At 42.0% G+C, this 14,099-nt stretch overlaps 2 protein-coding genes across 2 annotated transcripts; one reads left to right on the forward strand and one right to left on the reverse strand.

Moving 5' to 3' along the window:
- Positions 1-355: 355 nt before the first annotated feature.
- dlx3b (distal-less homeobox 3b) lies at positions 356-1,860 on the forward strand (the record flags this gene model as incomplete). Its single annotated transcript, XM_083904007.1, has 3 exons — positions 356-698; positions 1,188-1,372; positions 1,537-1,860. The coding sequence occupies 3 exons, from the start codon at positions 356-358 to the stop codon at positions 1,858-1,860; spliced, it is 852 nt and encodes a 283-aa protein (XP_083760133.1).
- A 7,412-nt stretch (positions 1,861-9,272) lies between these two features.
- On the reverse strand, positions 9,273-13,222 carry dlx4b (distal-less homeobox 4b; the record flags this gene model as incomplete). Its single annotated transcript, XM_083903493.1, has 3 exons — positions 9,273-9,536; positions 11,900-12,093; positions 12,898-13,222. The coding sequence occupies 3 exons, from the start codon at positions 13,220-13,222 to the stop codon at positions 9,273-9,275; spliced, it is 783 nt and encodes a 260-aa protein (XP_083759619.1).
- Positions 13,223-14,099: the final 877 nt, after the last annotated feature.

Raw genomic sequence — 14,099 nt, forward strand, 5'->3', positions numbered from 1 at the left:
CGCTCACGGCGGAAGGCTGGGTTTCATCACGGGCCTCGCCTGCGGCACAAGCAAGGAGGAGGGGGGGAGGTTGAGTGGGTTGAGCCAATGGGAAGCGAGCATCCTGCCCCGCTCTCTATAACTCTGTGTCACAGAGGCTGAGCCATGCCACAACTGAGTTTCTGCAGCGAGGAGAGTTCCAACTGGACTACAGGCTCTCCAAATCCGTGCGTAAAGAGCGCGCACTCACTCACACACAGACAGACTTTAAACCACTTTTTTTGTTGTTGCGCTTTGTATCTTACTCACTCCACACGAAGAAAATCCACGAGTGGACTTTCTGGTTTTTATTTAACTCAGGAGGGCGGCTTTCACCATGAGCGCCGGACAGACATACGAGAAGAAGATTTCGAGTATTTTGACCGACCTGCCAGGATCTATGAGCTGCCACCCGAGCTCCAAGGACTCCCCTACTCTCCCCGAATCCTCCGTGACGGACATGGGCTACTACAGCGGACAGACGAGCCACAGCCACCACGAATATTACCAGACGCAAGCGTACGGACAGCCCATGAACTCTTACCACCACCAGTTTAATCTGAACGGAATGGGAGCCGCGGGAGCGTACGCCACCAAATCTGAATACCCGTACACGAACGGCTACAGACAGTACGGACATTACAACAGAGATCACCTGCAGGCCTCGCCTCCGTGCTCAGGTAAATATTGTGACTTTGAGTTTGTTTGACTGCGTCTGGTGTGCGTAACGCTGGAAAATAAGCGCTGAAATACGCACAAATAAAGCATTTACGCAAATGTTGTGCTTCTTAAACACATACTGTAAACATTGACGACAGCAAATATGTAAGACTTACAATTAATGACTTAACAACACTTGACTTCCAGTGTATTTGATTTATTATAGGAGAGGGAAAAAGGAAAAATCACTACCAAGTTTAGCGCCTGGTGTTAATGTCACGTCTTAAAACCATATGTGTGGGAACGAGGCAGCCATCAACAGCTGCTCATAAAAGAATAATGGTTTAATTAAAAGCTAATAATATTATTCACTGCAGCCAACTGTACATGTGTGCAGTGGCAAACCCTAACCAAAACAATATCACCCTGATAGAACTTCTCCACATTTTCCTTTTAATCTAATAAACATTTGTTGGTTTTTAATAATTTGCCTTGTTGTTGTTCTGCAGTGAAAGAGGAGCCAGAGCCCGAGGTGCGCATGGTGAACGGAAAACCGAAGAAAATCCGCAAGCCGAGGACGATCTACTCCAGCTACCAGCTCGCTGCGCTGCAGCGGCGCTTCCAGAAGGCTCAGTACCTCGCGCTGCCCGAGAGAGCGGAGCTCGCGGCTCAGCTCGGCCTCACTCAGACACAGGTAAGCAGCCCCGAGCTCGTGCAACACTTTGGTTCATTCATAAATTTATCTCAGCGTCACGTGAGTCAGGGCTCTGGAATGGATCCATCACGCGTAAATTACGCACGGTGCATCCGTCACTTTTTAAATGAACTTAAAACTAACGACTACTTTCCTCTCCTCAGGTAAAGATCTGGTTCCAGAACAGGAGATCCAAGTTCAAGAAGATGTACAAGAACGGCGAGGTCCCGCTCGAGCACAGTCCCAACGCCAGCGACTCCATGGCGTGCAACTCCCCGCCCTCCCCCACGGCGTGGGAGAACAGCAGCAGCACCCCGCAGAGCACCCCGGTCAGCAGCAGACCTCAGGTCCCGCAGCCGACGCACAGCTCGTCGCCGCCGTACATGGAGGATTATAACAACCACTGGTACCAGCAGGGATCGCACCTACAGCACCCGGGCACCGTGCACCACCCAGTCCCGCAGCAGAGCGTGGGAGCCGTTTATTAACAGTGACTCCAAAAAAAAAAAAAAGAGAGAAAAAGCAGATTTTTTTAGTTTCTTTTTTTTATAGTTTTTTTTTCTCCACAAAACGAGGTTTCTCCACAACAAAGACTCTGCAGAGCAACTGGACCAAACCTGGATGACCGAGATGTTTGAGAACTGGGTTTTTTTTTTCCATTCACACAGCACATACGGGATTGTGGTCACATGTGGCAGAATATTTAATGGATATCTGGCGTGGTTCTTTATTTTTTTAGTTTATTTTTTTTCCTAAATTATTTATCGCTTCTGTTATAACTTTTTTTTATTTGTTTTGTAAATGAACAGGCCTATGCAAAGCCATTTTTTTTTATTTACAAAAAGTCTAACCACAAACTGAATAAACTGTGCAGTTGATCCATCATCAAATCATGCATGCGGGTTTGTAGATAGCGCCTAAGAGGAATTAAAAAAAACAAAAAAAACAAGAAAAACTCAGGTCATATTTATATGGATTTGTACAATACGTCGAAGGTTGTAAATATGTGTTTATATGCAGAACCACTATGATCATATTATTTGTTGGAACGACCGCACTGTGGTGCCTCCAGAACCATTTTTATATTCATGTAATTATTAGTCCAGACTTGTTGCCTTTTTTTGTCCATTGAATAAAGGTGTTAATAATAATAACAATAATTGCATGTTGTTTATTCAATTATCCTAAAGTGTGATTTACAGTATTATTAACAAACATGGCTTTGAATGGAACAAAAACATATACACACCTCATTTTAAATGTTCCTTAACCTTAAAATGATTTAATATTATATATTATTGCAACCATGTCACACATTTAAGAGCTTTATTGGGTTATTTCATTTCTAATTTCAGGAGTTCAGAGGTCTCTTTGTGGTGAAATAAGTGTCACTGCTGATTGTGAGGATTATTTATGTCTTTTTTGTGAGTGTGTCTTCCTTCTGTGTATAGGCTGCTGCACACAAAGGACTGACTCACTGTGTTTTGGTGCGTATGTGTGTGCGTGCGTGCAAAGCGCTGCAGTAGGAGGCGACACACATGCAGACATGTTGGAGTCACTCGATTTTATTACTGCGCTGTTGCCAGAAAACAAGAGGGAACCACACACCCACACACACACACACTTGTATAGCATGCATAGTGAGGACACTCATAGGCATAATGTATTATCTAGTCCCTTAACCTAATCATAACCACCAAATGCCCAACCCTAACCTTTATCCTAGGCCTAAAACAAGGTCTTTACTCTGAAAAGGGGTGTGAAAATGTCCTAATTTTACCAAAATGTCCTCCATTATGTATACGTTTTTTTTCTTCACAAAGATACCCACAGAAGAACACAAACACACACACACAAGTGTTTGAATAGCATGCATAGAAGACATTCCTAGACATATAATGCATTCTCTAATCCCTTAACCTAACTTTAACCATCACAACAAAGTACTTAAACCTAACCTTTATCCTAACCATAACCTAAATCCAGGTCTTAACCCTGAAAAGGGCATGTTTAGGGGTGCAAAATGTCCTAATTTTACCAAAATGTCCTTAGGTATATACGTTTTTTTTTTTTTTTTTTTAATCTTCCTCAAAAAGATACACACACAACAACAACAACTATACACAAAACCTTAACCATAACCCTAACCCTAACCCAGTTAATGACTAACCATAACCTAACAACAAGTCCAACCTTAGCCCCTAAACTTCCTCAGAGATGTTAGCTAACTTAGCTAAATGTTAGCTAGCGGCTAACATTTAGCTAAGTTAGCTAAAGCTAGCGGCTTACCGTTTTTTGGTCTCCTTCCGGTCTACAGCTCCGTGTTTATGCCATAAAAAAAGGTCATAAAGAGGCAACAAACACCAGTACATACACACTCACACTGGGTGGAGGTGGTGGGTGGGTGTGGCTGGGGCTCTTCGGGTTTTGAAGCAGTTGCCGTGGGCGATTTCTTTCACGCGTGGGCGTGAGAAACGCTGCCAAATATTGAAGGGCGCAGACAATGCGCCACCTCTTCTGCTATCTCTCCTTTGAATTGTCTTTATTTAAACATTTTTTTCCAAACATTACAGATACACGGACGTTGTCAACAGAAGAAAAACAGGTAAAGGTGTGTGTGTGGACTGTGAGAACACACTGCTAAATAAACACCACTTCAATGATATAATTGCTGTTATGACAGTGACAATGACTTATAGGGGGGGGGGGGGGGGAAAACATCAGGACTTCCGTTCACGCGCCCTGTAAACTAACAACGAGCAACATCAACAACAACAACAGCCTCGGCCTCACAACCGTGTGCGTTATTATTCAAATGTGCTGCACTACAAACTTACACGATGGAAGAAAAAAAAAAAAAAAAAACCCGCTAATGGCGATCTTATCCACATGGACCACCACCGAGTGCCATTACGCACGGGGAATGAAATGCGCCGCGCTCGCGCATTAGTGGGTTTTTATAACCTTTTCTGCCGCTTTCTGTAAGCGGAATGGTATGCGTCCCGAGGAGCTCAACACTGTGGAACTCTACTGCAAACTTTGTGTTTAAAGACAACAAAAACAGAGTTTAAATACTGAATTTTTTATTTACAATATCTGGATTTAGGAAGAGAAAATATGTTGGAATAAATGCATTAATGAAAAATAAGAGGTTTAACTGCCTTAATTCACTTAAACTGTACTATAACTATGTCCTTATGATCAAATAGTGTGCGTTAATAAACTTAAATGATGTGTTTTTACAGTGATTTAATAGAAATGACCTATTTAGAAAACAATGGGGATTAAATATAGTTTATACCCAGACATTTTTTATTATTGCTATTATTTTTACATCTTTAGCACATATAGCTACCAACCAAGCCTAACATTAAACTTAAAAACATTAAAACAAGTAAAACTTTCTATCGTCAGTGTTATTTCTTGAGGATTTGCACATTTAAAACACAAAAAAGATTGATTTATCACATAGAAAACTTAGTGAATGGGGATTATTTTAACATTTATATTGAAACTATGGTATAACTTGAAGGTTATGAAGCAGTAAACTTCACACACAGCTCCTAATTCTCCCTCCCTAATGTCTTCCCCTTTGCTTTTTTTATTTTATTTCCCCCTGAACTCAACACCAGTTGTCTACAGCATCACTCAGCGCCACCGTGCACTGGTGCTGCGTGATCTGACAGAAGCTCCACCGTTGCTGTTGCATTCTAATATCAATGAAAGCTCATCAGGAGCAGCACATGTGACGTCCCCGCGGTGGCTCCCTCAGCATGTGTGGGCCGCCCGGGCTGTGGCCTGTCAGACGTGTCCATATATGTCATCTCCTGGAACATTAGCAAGCGTGAGTAGCCGCCGAGGTGCGTGTGAACTGCTGAACTTGAATGTGATCTCCTTGCGCACGGCGAGGTGCATCGCAGCACCCTAAATAGAGCGGCCCTGCCCAGGCCCCTATAAGCCCCTCTATCCCACCCAACGTCCAGCAAAAGTTAGCCGTGTGATGTCAGCGCTCGTCTCCTGGGTGCAGCGGTATGGGTTGAGATGGAGGTCGTGGAACTGATCTATGGAAAGACTTCGACGGGGCAGCTGCTGGGCCTGCATGGGCCGAGTCCTCGGCTGCATTAGCGTCACTCACTCGGTCCATTTTTTTGTTTTTGAACTGGGACGAAATGAAGGCGGAGAGGCATCTTTTGACAGCTGTGGACTCGTGAACCCTGACTGACCTCAGCCCCGGGCCAGGACTGGACTGGCAAAGTATGTTGTTGTACTCCTCCTCGACATATCATCACATCCTGATAAAGCCCTCAATGCTAATGCTACTGCTGCGACCTTGACCGCAAAACAAGACACCGATTTAAACGGAAGGTTTAAAAGGATTTCTACTTGGCGTACAGTCACCTGAATGTATGAGTTGTTGTTTTGCCGTATTAATCCTTTATATTTAGAAGCAGGTTGGACCACCATGTTTCGAACGGACTGAAGGCTATCAACGAGATTGGAAGGGAAGACGTGAGAGATGTTCTACTGAACATGCAACACCAAAACATGGCGCTAAATCCTCTGCACTGTACCTTTAAAACCGCACAATTTGATATATCGTTAGCCTCATAGCATAGTTGCCTAAGTCATATTTGAACAATTGGCAATCATGCTATTAGGCTAAGGATATGGCGGTACAAAGACTGGGTCAACACCAATAGATGGTATCAAAAGGAGATTTATTTGGGGTCACCAAATAAATTTGCTATCTTCCAGGGATAGAACGATACCACTTTTTTGGTCCGATAGCAACACCGAGATACCGATATTATGACTCGGCACAACGCATTTGTGCCAAGTCAAATAAACAGCCCCAAACATGACTCGGCAAAAACGCTTTGCGCCTATAGTGAAACGTGCGACATCCAGGATTCTTGGATTTGACATTTTTATCCGTCCGATATCCGATACAGTGATTATCGGACCGATACCGACACCCATCCCTACTTTTCACCCAGCCTTATGTTAGTCAAGATTTAGAAGTTAAATGTAAATTGTGGTCCGTTTATCAATCATGCATCTCTTGAAATTGCCTTTGTTTATCTCAGGAAGGTAAAAATCGATTGTTACGATTTATAGTGCGAAGTTTTCGTCATTGTAAAAAAAAAAAAAAGTGGTTCCAGAAGAAGGATTAAATTTTCCTAGCCTGTGTAAATGTCTGTGAGGACAAATATGATCTTTGTGAGGACATTTCAGCAGGTCCTTGCTAATTTAAATGGCTTTCTGAAGGTTAAGACTTGATATTGATATTAGGGTTAAGTTAAGGGTTAGTGACATTTGTTTGTGACAGTTGTGAGCTATAGGGGAAGTATTTTGTCTATTCGTGTCCTCACTAAGAATGCTGCACTGTTTATGTGTGTGTGTGGTTTCTTACGCATGTTTATAAGGACCAGTAGTCCTCATGGAGACCAAAACCATGGTTTCTAATGAGGCAGAACCTCGTTTCTGAAGACCTGGGCTGAAATAATTACTGGATTAAAGTACTTTGGAGTGTTTTTAAACAATTAAAAACAAGTTTCTGTGATTTTTCAGTTTCTTAAAAGTGAATATTTTCCCGTTTCGGTTGCTCCATATAAACAAAGAAATCACTAAAACGGAAATTGACGTTTGAGACCGTTTCAGGTTTTACAAACGCCGATAGCTCTAAGATTTCAAATGTGGTCATAGGTTAAGGTTGGGCATTAACTGGTTGTGGTGAAGGTTAGGGATCAGGTTTTGTTTAGGCCGTTTTAATGAATGGAAGTCAAAAAGAATAGCTCCAAAAAAAACAACCGTGTGTGTGTGTGTGTGTGTGTGCCAAAGTGTATTCAATCTTTTAATCCCTGTGGAGTGTGTGTGTGTGTGTGTGTGTGTGTGTGTATCATCCTAAACTCAGTCAGGCCTTTCTTTTCTTTCACATGAATCATGTTCGCTCTCTAACAGGGCGATGTTGCTCACAATCACCTGAGACGTCGGGATCACTCAAGCTAATAACAATAATCAACCCCCAGAGACCTTGCTTTGCCACTTGGCCCATTCAAAGCCAACGCCGGGCGGATTTAATAACAAACCTCTCTCTCTCTCTCTCTCGTGAGCCTTATTGCTATCCTGCAATTAAAACCCATCAGACACCCGCTCTCCTCTGATAACACCGAGCATCCTCACGCGCCACCATTGATAACAGTCAAGACTCATTCATTCATTTACCCTTCCCTGCCTCTTAGTCTGTCTCTTATACGCGAGGAAAAACCTTTTCACTTTCTCCTCACTGTGCCGCGTGATAATTGGTCCCCACTATTGTCCACGAGCCCATTATTCCAATCTGGGAGACGGGAAATTGCCTGTAATTTTCCCTGATGCCCCGTCAAACTTATTCCAGCAACGCTTGCCTCTTCTCCTTCTTCTTCTTCTTCTTCACTGCATGTTTAACAAGGAAGAGGAGCATGAGGGTGTTTATGTATAGATGTATATAAAGGAGGGGATTTAAATGGAAGAATCTTGGAGGACTGGGAATCGCCCGATGTGGCTTTTGTTCGCCACGGAAACGAGGCTGAGGTAAGACGAACGGTGCCTGTGCGACCAGAGAGAAAGGTTTATATGAATGTGCTCAAGTGTGTTTGCTTTTGTCGTCATTAAAATCTTTAAAAAACACCAGTGTTTACCTTGGTGTGATAGGGTTTCTGTGAATGAATGAATGAGTCTACTCTACAAAAACAAACCCTTGGAACAACACTTGCAATGGAAACACGCTCTATTTTTTTTTTAATACATGTTAATCCCAAAAAATGTACTATATATGTATATATATATGTTTGGTTATGTCTTTTCTAATCCCTGAGTATGATGACATCAGACAAATTGTAAAGGTTTGCCATGACAGTGCAGACAAAAGAAGCGATGATGGAGAAGGATATATATATATATATGTATATAAAAAAAAACACAAGCTCAGACTGTGTTGATAAGATAGAAATGAGTCGTCGTTGCGTGTTTAAACAGCGCGCAGCACGCGCCAGGATGTAAATGAGGCGCACTTTATTGCAGAGGACGACGCAGCCGTTTGTCATAATTTTTTATTATTATTATTTTATTTTAGATACATAAAGGGGGAAAAAAAAAGTCTGTTTTGGTTGGAGCGCAAACGTGTGCGTAAAGTTGCCAAATCTTCACCATGGGGACTATTTAGTGTCCTTTCTTTTACGCTTTAATTTGAAGTGACCATGTAAAAATATGACAATTAAAATTATTATAATACACTTGTTTCCAAACAGGATTCAATGGAAAAAAAAACCCCACGTGGAACCACGCAGCCATCGCGCGCGCTGAAATGTCGTTATATCATTATTATTCCCCGTGATATTATATATTCCAGAGCCGGTTTTCTCTGTGACCTTACAGTTGCGCGTTCGTTTGTCATTCGCCCAGATTCCTGTGATCACACGTGTTCGCTCGTTCACAGTCGGTTGAATGAGACAATCGCGCGTATTGGCTTTCCTTAAATATTTGACAGCGTGAAAACATTTCACGGATGAAGTGGCTACCCAAACAAACGTGCCGAGCAAGATATCAATCACTTAAAACAAACAAAAAAAAAAAAACACGTCAGTTATGTATTTGAATAACGCTCGTGCGCACACCGTGAAAGTGAAAGTAGAGCCCGAATGCGGACACGCGCGCACGCGGATTGTTTTTAAAAAAAAAGCACATTTCAGACAGATGATCCAAGAGAGAGAAGCATTTAATGCCTTTGTAGTGACATCATTCACACGGAACACAGAGGACAAGAACACTTCCTATAAAACACATTTAAATGTTCAGTTCTGAGGAGGAGGAGGAGGAAGAAGAGGAGGAGGAGGAGGAAGAGGAGGAGGCCACAGTCCACTCACATCATCTGAGGCCTGGGCATCGCGTCCTGGTGCGCATGGTGGTTTGGATACCAGTGGCCAAAACTGTTCACGTAAGTGTTCGGGTGCACGGTGCCGTGGCCTTTGTTGGCCAAATGAGAGACCTCCCAGAGCTGAGGAAGACCCGGCGAGCACGGCGAGATGGAGCTGGTGCTGTGGAGGTGTTCGCCCTCCGAGCCGCTGCTGCCGTGCTTCATGATCTTTTTATACTTGGAGCGTTTATTCTGAAACCATATTTTCACCTAAAGGGGATGTGGGGGGGGGGGGGGGGGAGAAACAGAATATTAATAAATACAGAAGAAGACGAGAAGGTGAAAGGTCATTTATTTGCATATTTTGTGGAGTGGAGAGAATATGGTGTGCACAAACAGACCCACGGCAGTGTGTGTTGCACCTCCCCTTTTGCCACCTGAGCCCATTTTAATTCATCTAAACTTTTTAGCTTTTACTCTATAGAGTGAATTTAATTCCAGTTTCCCAATTTGGACCAAATAGACTCATGTTAAGAGTTTTCAATGGCGCCAAATCCAACTATTTTATTGCAACTTTAACTCTAAAAGAGTTCATTTCAGCACGATTTTTACAGTGTATATTTAGCCCTCATTGGAATTTTACGGTAAAGGGAAAATTAGAAGGCAATTTAGCCATATTTATTTTATATTGCCCCAGTTTTGGAGAACTGTTTAAGTCCTAATTTTAACGTTAAAGCTCAAATTTTTAATTTTTTTTTCAATTTTTTTTTTTTTAATATGCCGATAAAAAGCCAAGAAAAATAACAATTTATAAAATCAAAATTAAGTATCATTTATCTTTGTTTATATTGTAATCCTTCACGTGACTCCATAGCATCAATTTCCAATTAAAACCCATGTATTAATATCCACAAAAATTGCATTTTAATTGTAAAGCTTGTGTATTAAAGCAATGGTTTCTATTGCAGTGTTTTGGTGAAAGCTTCTTATGAATGAATATTAGTATTATAATTTTAAGACGTGCCCATTATTTTGACTTTAGCCCCTAATATCTGTCTTTTCACGCCATTTTTTGCCTCCTTCTCTTTCCTCACAGCTCAGTGGCGCTTTGTAATCCCTTTAAAACCCCGGAGCTCAAGCTTCTCCCATGATCGTTTTTTTTTTTTATGAGCCAAATGATGCGTGAGTGTGACAGCAACAAGCCGAGACTGAGACTCTTATTGTGAAACAGAAGGACTCACACAGCAACACAAAGAGCCAAGAACGCTCTTGTGGTGGGTCACTAAGTAAAAAATTCTGCTGATTCATACATTATATTTTGTTTTCTTTTTTTTCATTTCTTCCTCACATGAGAACAATGGAGTGGAAGAGGGAAAAAAGAAAAAAAAAGTCACTGAATCACTCAAACATCTGAAGCAGAGAAACACCAAAGGCTGCGTATAATTTGAAGCTAATTGTTGAGGTGACTGTGGAGGGATTAAAATGTGTTCAGATGACAGAGCAGATATTCCTTTGTTTACCCCCTTATTCTGCACAGAGAGAGAGAGGGAGAGAGAGAGAGAGAGAGAGAGAGAGAGAGAGAGAGAGAGAGAGAGAGAGAGAGAGAGAGAGAGAGAGAGAGAGAGAGAGGGAGAGAGAGGGAGAGAGAGAGAGAGAGAGAGAGAGTCCCCTAAGAGAATGATAATCTGACAGTGGCACGTGCACCTGTCTCCATACATGCGCGTGTATGCAAACACAATCTCCCAAATTAGACGTATGCACACATCACTGTGTGTCGCTATTGGCGTTTTCTTGCCTTATATATATATATATATATACTTTATATTTATTGACACTTTGTTGACGCCACTGAGATTAAAATATATATTCTGCAAAGGGGAGGATCTGGCCACGAGGACAATAAAAACAACAGATATAATTTACATAAAGGTATTGCACAAACACAAGGTTTGCATTCATCTGACTTAGAAATAAAAAGCACACAGGAGTAAAAAACAATGAATTGTGCTGTGAGAATTGAGGATATTTCTATATTATATGTTTTTTTTATTATATTTTGCAAAAACAAAAATAATCCTTCATGTAATTTTTGCGAGTCAATCCATTAAATGTGAGCTTTATTTACTTATTCTATAATGCAGTGGCTGCATTTCCATGTTGTGAATAAGACATAACCGCAGGTAAAAGTGTATGTGTTAATTATTATTATTATTATTATTTACACTATCATTTATTTAATAAAGCTGTTAATAGCAGCTATAAAATATAAGATAATGAACACTTGCAAAAGCAGCTCATTTGCAGCCCAATAATGACTTGCAACAAAAAGAATCAACACCTCAAAGGAAATGTAACGTAAATAAGGTTTGCATTAAAAAAAAAAGGACTTTAAATCACATCTCTTTAAATAGATGCTCTAACATGAAATAATAAATATTATCATTTAATTAGAAATAAGATATTGGCTAATAAAAATCAACCCTTGGAGCTGAATTCCTAATAACTACGCAGCAAGAATTAACCCCTAGACTCGAATATTGTGCTGAATTTCCATTATTATTCATAGTGTAAATATGATATAGTGGATTTTATATTCCATATACATGTATATATATATATTCTATAATGCCCACCTGAGTCTGGGTGAGCCCCAGTTTGGCCGCCAGGTCTGCGCGCTCTGGTAAGGCCAGGTACTGGGTCTGCTGGAAGCGCTGGTGCAGCGCCTGCAGCTGCAGACTGGAGTAGATGGTGCGGGGCTTCCGGATCTTCTTCCCCTTGCCATTGAGACGAACATCTCGGCTCTCACTCGCCGTGGACTTCTCGCGATCTTGGCGAGGTTCGGACACGACAACAAACAAAGGGGACAACAAACAAGGAGGATTTTATTTTGATGATTGAAGGCGTCTTCAGACATCAAGACAAACAACGCACACGTCACAGTTGTCACACTTTAAACAGAGCTTTTTTTTTAAAGCAAAAAAAAAAAATCTCAATCACAATGACAGCGCTTGTGACTCACAGGGCCCTGCATGCAACTGCAGCTCGCACGGGCCCGAATGGCTCTGGATGTACATCCAATTCCACTAAATGTAGCCAAACCAAGCTGCGTAATTTTGACTATATGTTATTGACAAGCAGGCGAGGGCATAATTACACTGCTACACTGCGCTGTGCTTTAAGTGGAGTCCTGCACCAACACTGTGGATGAAAGTTTGTTCCTGAGGTACAGACTCTGGCTGCAGCCTCTATAATTGGGACTCACCCACAGAAAATTATGGTCAATAAAATTAATGGCGCCGTCTGCCTTCATTATATAACACGCGTGGTAAAGAGGAAGCAACTGAATGGGCCTTGTTTGGACATAAGGTGAGTGAGAATCTCCAAAAACACATACTTCAACACGTTTATTTCTATATAAAACAACATTTATATATTGTAATTTCAACGTTTAATACAGTTTAAATCATGAATAAAATAATGCAAGTTAGCAAAAGCGGTTTCTTTTTTATTAGCAGGGAGATTGCGCGCCTCTTCGTGCGTAATTACGCACAAGACTCATGGTAAATCAGTGTTTTACAGCTATATAATCACACGATTTATACATAATAGTGGTTTAGACTGTGTCACATACCTGTCAGCTCTAATCTGCCGCTGCTGCTGCTGCTGTTGCTGCTGTGGTTGTTGTTGTGCTGGTAGGGCATGTACGCAGACGCCGGGTGAGCGCTCACCGCGCCGGGGTAGGCGTAGCCCAGCGCGCGGCCATAGGACGAGCTGCCGGGGAAAGGAGTTTCGTGCTGCGAGTGACCGGCAGCGTGCAAGCCATGGACGGGGTAAATGTGCGAGAGTCCCGGGGAGTGCTGCTGGTGAGCCGAGTGTCCGTGGCCGAACTCGAGAAAGGCCGATTTGGAGGGATCTGACGCATTCAGACTGTCGGGCATGAAACCCATAGACATCATTGGCTAATGCTCAAGCGAGAGTCCATAAACCCGTCGCTCTGAAGAGGCTTTTCATGAGGAAAACACGCAGCGAAACCCGCGCTCATGTCCAGCGCGAAAAGCGTTCGCCGCGGTGGGAGGAAGAAGGAGCGTCAGCGGGCATGTTCACGGCTGCGGAGGAGGCTAAAAGTCGGCTACTAAAAAAAAAAGCGAAAGGGTTTGGTTCTTTCCAGCAGTGGAGGAGCTGACACGGCTCTGCCTGCACGCGCACACACACACACACACACTCATACACACTCACACACACACACACACACTGAGCTTGCTTTTCCATCTGCGAGCTCTGTGATTGGTCTTCAGCTGCAGCTGCTGTCACTGGAGCTCCACCATTGACTTCACTCTATGATAGAGGCCTCCTGATTGCGTGCGATTATGAAATAAATAACAGTCGGTGTTTACTTCTAAGACAGTTGTGGCAAAATTTAGTATTGATTTTTATTTATTAACATAGTGTCATAAAATAGACGTGATTTAGAAGACTGCAATCATGTCATATCCTTCAAAAACACCTTCAAATTATTATTATTATTATTGTTGTAAAATTACAGTCGCATTTGGAGAGGAAATGCTCTATGATTACTAAGATAGAAAGGGTTATTATCAATTTAAAAGGCCCTTTATAAGCCTGAAAACATGCACTAAAATGTCTAATTCAGCCACATGATAGTGTGCTATAAAGAGGTGGGAAACCATTCTTATAATATCCTGACTTCTGTTTCTTTTCAACAACAAAACAATGAAAGTAAAACCATTTGTGTTGACATTACTCATGAGTAAGCATCGGTGTGGCAGCAGCCAACAACAGGTTTGTTTTCTATGATATGACAACTTCACTGCT

This window comes from Microchirus variegatus (genome assembly GCF_963457635.1).
Source record: "Microchirus variegatus genome assembly, chromosome: 17".
NCBI classification, from domain to species: domain Eukaryota; kingdom Metazoa; phylum Chordata; class Actinopteri; order Pleuronectiformes; family Soleidae; genus Microchirus; species Microchirus variegatus.